The sequence below is a fragment of the Chinchilla lanigera genome, unplaced genomic scaffold, assembly GCF_000276665.1.
Source record: "Chinchilla lanigera isolate Chin_1 unplaced genomic scaffold, ChiLan1.0 scaffold00081, whole genome shotgun sequence".
Classification (NCBI taxonomy): Eukaryota; Metazoa; Chordata; class Mammalia; order Rodentia; family Chinchillidae; genus Chinchilla; species Chinchilla lanigera.
The window spans coordinates 9,659,999-9,667,776 of record NW_004955482.1 but is presented as its reverse complement, the minus strand read 5'-3'; the positions used below and the strand labels follow the sequence as shown (position 1 = coordinate 9,667,776).

The 7,778-nt window shown below is 56.4% G+C and overlaps 1 protein-coding gene across 3 annotated transcripts in view; it reads right to left on the bottom strand.

Annotated features, from left to right (window-relative positions):
• Sdsl (serine dehydratase-like) overlaps window positions 1-7,778 on the bottom strand; it is a 14,389-nt gene that overhangs the window by 3,175 nt on the left and 3,436 nt on the right. Inside the window, exons 1-6 of one of the 3 annotated variants that reach the window (XM_005403227.2) lie at window positions 6,088-6,124; window positions 4,479-4,645; window positions 4,358-4,397; window positions 3,635-3,774; window positions 1,380-1,468; window positions 641-868 (exon numbers count right to left, since the gene is read on the bottom strand). In XM_005403227.2, coding sequence (XP_005403284.1) covers window positions 641-868; window positions 1,380-1,468; window positions 3,635-3,774; window positions 4,358-4,397; window positions 4,479-4,637 — 656 coding nt within the window. In that variant the 5' untranslated portion in view covers window positions 4,638-4,645; window positions 6,088-6,124. Of the gene's footprint in view, window positions 1-640; window positions 869-1,379; window positions 1,469-3,634; window positions 3,775-4,357; window positions 4,398-4,478; window positions 4,646-4,901; window positions 5,086-6,087; window positions 6,125-7,778 lie in introns of those variants that run through there. The other 2 variants (XM_013503596.1, XM_005403228.2) reach the window with 2 other exon arrangements.

Sequence of the window (7,778 nt, the reverse complement as noted above, 5' to 3'; positions counted from 1 at the left end):
AAAAAAAAAAAAAAAGAAAACTCATTCATTCCACACTTTTGTTGTGTACCTACTATGTGCCAAACAGATTTTTTTTTTTTTTCTCCACTTCTCTGTAACTGTGCACAGGGGGTCAAACAGGCTGGGAAAAATGCAGCCCTGGTCAGAGTGGTGCTCAGCTTTCGAGGATGGAAGGAGGGTGACATTCTGACTTTTTGTTTGTTTTGCGGTACTAAGGATTGAACCCAGGTCTTTGCACTGAGCTACATCCCCAACCCTTTTAATCTATTATTTTTGAGACAGTCTGGCTGAGTCTCTAAGTTGCCAGGGCTGGGCTCAAACTTGCGATCCTCCTGCCTCAGCCTCTGGGAATTCTGGGAGGACTTTCCGTTTTGCGCTTGCATATTGCTTGTCTACATTTCTCTAACTTCTCTGACACACACACAAATGGCGTTTGCGCGGCCGCAGACCCGTGGACGCCTGCTCTGTTAATTGAAGAGGTGGAACCGAGTGCGACCCTTCATCTACCTCAGAAGTCTGTGCTTCTCAGTGAGATCCTCGTCACAGGGGCTGGAACTCCAGGGACAGGGGGACCCTTCTGGGCGGCCCCGCCCCCGTGGGCTGAGACTGAGAGCGCACCCCCACCCCCGACCCCGCCCACCTGGTGATGTCCGGCAGCGTGACCGGCTTGCCCGCCTCCAGCGCCGCGTGGAAACTGTGCGCCCCTCGGGTCTCCATGGCGACGATGGGCACGTGCTGCCAGCCCACCTCCAGCAGGCCGGCTGCTACCCCGGCCAGGAGCCCCCCGCCGCCCACGGCCAGCACCACGGCTCCCGGCGGGGCCCCCAGGGCGGCCTGCAGCTCATGCACCAGGCTGGCGTGGCCTTCCCTGGGGAGGAGGTGGTGAGGTTTCCGTCTCCTTCTGTTCATTCATTCGGCCCCGACCCCCAGGGGCTTCCTGGGCCTTAGCCCACTGAGCCCGACAACTGCAGAGACGTGATGTCAATACGTGGGGTTCCCATGCCACTCAGAACCACCTCGCTGACATGCGGGGGAGGGGACCTGCGACTCGGCAGCCTGCATGCTCTGCAAGCTTGGGCAAGTCACTTGGCCTCGCTGGGCACCCTCCTCTCATCGCTAAACTGGGTGCAGGGACCCCCAGCGCCAGGCCCCCGGGGAGAATCGACACAGCAGTGCCTGGAGGCCTTCAGCCTGCGCCTGGGCCTGAGGTACACAGTCCATAAAGGGACCTGGTGTTATCGCCCCCTCCGTGACACATGGGGAGACTGAGGCACAGAAGCCCCATCCTTCCCAAGTGGTGGCAGTGGGGCCTGAACTCCTGCCTGTCTGGCTTTGAAGCCTCTTACCCCCCAGGGCCTCAGCGAGGCCCCCAACCTTACCAGATCAGAGGGTGGTCGAATGGGGGGACGTTCACCCAGCCGTCCCTCCGCGCCAGCTCCTGCGCCTGGAGGCTGGCCTCGTCCCAGACCTGAAGAGAAGCGAGGCACTCAGAGCACCCGGGAGCCGGGCTCTGTGGGGATCGGGTGCAGGTGGGGGCTCCAGGTCACCCCCAGGCCGAGGCCAGACCTGTGTGAGCCCAGCAGCCCCCGGACAGGGGCAGATCCAGACGGAGGGCTGCCACGTGCTGTCCTGATCACCAAGGACCCCCTGCACACTTCTAGCCCATCAGCAGGGGACAAGCATCTCCCCCAAGAGGTCACTACAAACCGTGTTCATGAAGACCAGCAACCATAGCCAGGCGTGGTGGTGCACACCTGTGATCCCAACACTTGGGAGGCTGAAGCAGGAGGATTGCCCTGAGTTCAAGGCCAGCCTGGGCTACATAGTGAGCTCAAGGCCAGCCTGTACTACATAGCAAGACCCCATCTCAAAACACAAAGAAAAAGAAAAGAGAAAAGAAAAGAAAGACAAACTAAATTCCAAAGTGTGCAGCTCATAACCTCTCACTCACCCACACCCTGTCCTTCATCTTGGAACAAGCAGAGGGAAAACCTAGCCAGTGCCTCCCATGCTCAAACTCCTCCCATGGCTCCCCACTGCCCCCAGGCTGAGGACGAACAATCCAACCCATGTTCACACACACCACACCCCAGCCCATGTCCCTCCCTTCCTGCTCTCTCCTCCCTCTCCTTCTCCTCCTCCCTGCTGGGAGGATTCACATTCTCCTTCAAAACCCAGCTGGGAGAGCCTTCCTGGAGGGCTTGCCCGGGTCCCTTCCCCGAGTCAGGCACAGGAGGGATGGATGGAGAATAAATGGACAAGTGGGCAATGGGTAATGGGTGGACAATGGATCAATATGAAGTAACGGTTGACAGAGACAGATGGACAGTGGGATGATGCGTGGTGGGGGACGGATAAAGGATGGGCGAGGATTAACATGCAATGAGTGATGGGCGTATAGAGATGGATTCAGGGGTGACAGGTCTACGGACAGACAGATGGACAGGTGAGCGGAGGGATGGATGGATGGATGGATGGATGGATGGATGGATGGATGGATGGATGAGCAGGTGGATGGGAGGATGGATGGGAGGATGGATGGATGGATGGATGGATGGGTGGATGGATGGATGATGGATGGATGAACAGATGGATGGACAGATGAGCAGATGGATGGATGGATGGATGGATGGGAGGACGGATGGGAGGATGGATGGATGGATAGATGGATGGATGGATGATGGATGGATGGATGGATGGATGGACAGATGGATGAGCAGGTGGATGGGAGGATGGATGGGAGGATGGATGGGAGGATGGATGGATGGATAGATGGATGGATGGATGGATGATGGATGGATGGATGGATGGATGGATGGATGGATGGATGGATGGACAGATGAGCGGATGGATGAGCAGATGGATGAGCAGATGGATGAGCAGATGGATGGATGGATGGATGGATGAGAGGGTGGATGGATGGATGGATGAGCAAATGGATGGGTGAGCGGATAGATGGAAGGAGCAAGAACGGGAGAGATGGAAAAGCTATTGGATGGGAGGACGGTTAGAGAGATGAAGAGGGGGAGGAAGGAAAAAGGGGAGGAGAGAAGGAGAAATGTGCACGGTCAGGATCTGCAGGCAGCCCTTGGTGCCATCCTATGGCTTCTAGTTTAATTCTGAGGGTTTCAAACATTCTCCATTCCTTAAAGATGATTTTCCTCTCCCTGGATGTGCAAAGGCACCAGATCTCTGCTTCCTTGGTGACTGTGGGTCAGTGCCACCGTTAGCCCTGGCCTCTGTTACACAGGGGGAGCCCCAGCGTGAGAGACGGTGCAGACACCATCTTCGGACTTTTTTTTTTTTTTTTTTTTTTTTTTTGGAGACAGGGTCTTGCTTGCCTCAGCCTCCTGAGTGCTGGGATCGCTGGCGTGCACCCCCATGCCCAGCCCTCCTGTTTCTTGTAAGGGGCTCATACCAGTGTCCAGGAGGACGGAGGGGACACGCTCCTGCTGGTCGCCAGTGTCCTGTGTCTCCCAGGTTCCATGGGACAAGCAAATGGGGTGGTCCCAGCCCGCGCCCACCCTCAGCTGCGCCCTGAGAGCAGAGCGGGTCCTGGCCTCGTTCCCCTGAGGGCAGGAGCAGAGTCCCCAGGGTGCCGCCCAGTCAGCCAGTCCCCGCCCTCTGGCCGTACCTTTCCACTCAGCTGCACCTCGGCGCCCTCGCCCTGCAGCCTCCTCACCACCTGCTGGGAGGTGGCCTCGGGCAGCACGATGGTGGCTGGGAGGCCCAGCCTCCGGGCGCTGTAGGCAGCAGCGATGCCCGCGTTGCCCCCTGGGGAGCAGGAACAAGGTGAAGGCGAGCGCAGACTCTGCCCCCAACTCTTACCGGTCCCTGCCAATCACTCTTATGCCCCCTTTGACTCCACCCACAGGTCACGTGACTGACACTGAGCCAATCAGAGAGCTTAACCTGAAGACTGCGATTGATGGATTCAAGGGCGGAGGGGAACAGCGCTGTCCTTAGATTTGGTGGCATGGCAGGACACAGCCCGGGACTCCTGGCTGACATCTGGCTACCATGAAGCCTATATAAGAATAAAACTAGTCCAGGGGGGAAAAACACAGGAGACATACGGGAGAGACCTCCTGGATCCAGCCATGCCTGAAAGCCACGTTTCGTGGGAACTGTCTATGTTTGAGGCCTGTAGCTTAAACCTGCACGAATTCAGTTTCTGTCACGTGCTGCCACCGTGAATCTTGGGTGGGGGGAACAGGCTAGAACAGGACGTGCACAGCGGCCATCTGAGACTGTGGCCTTGCTGTGGCCGGCTCTTCAAGAGAAGCCCAAGCCTGGAGCGTCTCATCTCTGCCCCCACCCCTGCTAGGGGAACCCCAGGAAGCAGAAAGGGGGTCACCTGAGGAGCACACCAGGTGTCGGCACCCCTTCCGGGCCATCTGGGGAGAGAAGGGCGGAGCTGGGGCTCATCCGCACCGGCCACCCTGCCCCACAGCCTAGCCGGCCACCCGCGCCCTCACCTCCTGGCAGAAGTGCCCGATGCCGCGGATCTTGAAGGAGCCGCTGGGCTGCACGTTCTCGCACTTGAGGAACACGGTGGTGCCGGCCACCTGGGACAGCGCCCAGCTCCGCAGCAGGGGGCTGACCGTGTGGAATCGCTCGCCCTGCGCCCCCTCCATGGCGACAGCTGCGGGAACACGAAGGTCGCGGCCCAGGCCGCTCCAGTCCGGAGGCCCCAGCAGAGACCTCATGCGATTCCGCCCCTCCCTCGGCCTCGGTTTCCCCATCTGCACAAGGAGGGCGGGACTGGGTGCCCTTCCGTCTGTAAGTGCAGCTGCGCACCGGGCTAGGGAGGTAGAACATGACCAAGGGAGGGAATTTGGTCATTCACCATTCAATCATCATTCACTCGCTCGCTCAAAACGCATGGGTTGAGCACCTACTATGTGCAGCAGGTGCAAAGTACGGGCCCAGGATTGGAGAAGGCCGAAGCTCCATTGGCCGAGCTCGTGGCAATTCTCCTGCCTCAGCCTCCCCGAGTGCTGGGATTACAGGTGTGTGCTGCCACACCCAACTGTTTTTTCATGTTGAGCCAGAGTCTCTCCATGAATTGCCCAAACTGGCCTTAAACTTGTGATCCTCTTGCCTCAGCCTCCCAAGTAGCTGGGATTACAAGTGTGTAGACCACCACATCTAGCCCAGGAAAAAAACCTAAAATTGTTGTCTTGTAAAAATGTAAGCACGCCAAAGGCATGGGGACCCATGGAACCAGCCAGCAGGGACCCAGCTAGCCACCATCTGGCTTCAGCAATCGCTTGTCATCTCCTGGTCTAACTGGTTTCACCCATGTCTGTGTCCCCCTTCCTTCCTGTGTGACTGGGTTTTTCCATTATCATTGTTATCATTTTTATCATTAGTATATTTTCCTCCTTATTATTACACCTATAAATGTGTCTACACACATCTCAAAGAGCAAAGAATGGGCCGGGGATATATCTCAGCAGCGCAGTGCCTGCCTGGCAAGCCCAAGGTCCTGAGTTTGATTCCTGGTACCAATAAATAGATAAATACAAAGGACTTTTTTTAAAAATGTAGTCACATGAGGCTGGGTGTGGTGGCACAGGCCTGCATCCCAGCACTCTGGGAGGCTGAGGCAGGAGGATCTCAAGTATGAGCTGGGGATGTAGCTCAACGGCACAAGTGCCTGCCCGGCAAGTGCAAGGTCCTGAGTTTGATTCCTGGTACCAAAACAAAGTCAAAAAAGTTTGAGGCCATCCTTGGGCAACTCAATAATTTAGAGAGACCCTCTCTCAAAACAAAACTGTAGCCACATGGTTTCACAACTCTATACATTTATCCAAACACATTGAATTCTGCACTTAAAGTGCAGTGATTTTATGTAAATTATACCTCAATTATGCTATTTTTAAATGTAATAATCACAATACCATTATCATATTAATATTATCAGATTAATAATTGTTTAGTAAAATCAAATGTCTGGTAATGTTTAATTCAAAAGTTTAATCCTCTCATTAAATTTAATAAATGGCTAGTTTTGTGGCTGGTGGTAGGGACTTGGGGTATTTTTTAAAATTTGTTTTTGCAGCCAGGCATGGTGGGGCATACCTGTAATCCCAGCACTTGGGAGGCTGAGGCAGGAGGATCATTGCGAGTTCGAGACCAGTCTGGGCTTTAAAGTGAGCTCAAGGCCAGCCTGAACTGCATAGCGAGACCCTGTCAGAAAGGCAAATAAATAAACAAATTTGTTTTTGTGGTGGTGGTGATCAAACCCAGTGCCCCACACACGCCGGGCAAGCACTCTACCACTGCGCTATACCCCCCAGCCGTGGGACTGACGTGGTTTTTGTTCTTTATTTGTTTTTCTTTTCCAGATAAAGTCTTTACTAGATAGCCCAGGCTGGGCTTCATCTCGGGACCCTCCTGCCTCAGCCTCCTGAGTGCTAGAATTCTAGGCATTCGCCACCTCAGCCGGGCTTTGCAAATCTGATGGGTCATAGTGTGTGGCTGGGGGTGGCTCCTCTTTTTTGATCTGTGAGATGAAGAACAGGGCAGGTAACCCTACAGAAAGAGGTTGTGCAGGGGGCCACGGGAGCTGGGGAAGGGGAGGGCAGGCGGGGAGGACTGCGTGTGACGCTGGGCCCGCATTCCAGCGCTGGCCGCCAGGGGGCGCACCTCATCCTTCTGCCCTTAGTCTGGGCTGGGCTCAAACCCAGAGAACCAGGTCCAGGGGTCACCCCTGGTCCCCAAGCCGGGCGTACTCCAGCCCCGGCCAGACCTCAGTCCTGAAGAGTTAGAAACCAGCTCTGGTTCCTTGGCTGTGTGACCCAAGCCAGTGTCCCAACCTGTCCGTCTTCCCCTCTGGAAAATGGGGGTAAATACAGTCCCCAACTCACAGGTCGGAGTGTGGGTTAATAACAACGGCAGCTACCGGTGGGCGAGTCCCTACTGTGACAGACTCTGTGGAATTCACTTATCTCATGGGCGCGGGGGGCGGCGAGTACCACGCAGCGCTACTCACCCTTAGGCCGGCGGGTTTATGAAGCACCTGTGAGGTGCAGGCCCTGACCTAGGAACGGGGACACCCACAGAAAAACGGGGTGTCTACACTAAGGCTAATCGTCCCATGAGGAGATCAGCATTCAACAAGTAAATATATAGACAATCAAAATAATCACAAATGGTGGAAACTGCGATGGGGTCAAACACACAGAAAGGGGAATCCAGGGGGAGCATAAGGACACCTACTCTGAGGGCACAAGTCAGAACAGAGCTCTTGGCGGAGGCAACCATTGAAACTAGGAACACGACCGGGCGTGGTGGCGCACGCCTGTAATCCCAGCACTCCGCAGGCTGAGGCAGGAGGATCATTGCGAGTTCGAGGCCAGCCTGGGCTACAAAGTGAGCTCAAGGCCAGCCTGAACTGCATAGCGAGACCCTGTCTCAAAAAGACCAAAAAAAAGAAACTAGGAACAGGGAACGAGAACAAAGTAGCCAGGAGCGGCGGGTGTGTGCCGGACCGCAGGTGGGGTTAAGCGCAGCACCAGAGACGGGACCCGGGGCAGGCGTAATCACCGCCGGGGCCGCGCCGCGCCCCGCACCCTCCGCGCCGGCGCGTACCTCCGCGATCAGCTCCGGTGCAGGCGGGGAGGCCAGAGGCTAACGTCCAAGGTCAGGCGCTGGCCCCGGCAGGGCGGACTCAAACCCGGGCCGGCGCTGCGGCGCTGCGTCCCTCGTAACCACGGTCGCCAGCTGCGCTCTCCCGAGGCGGCCTGCCCGAGGGGCCGCAGTCGAGCCCG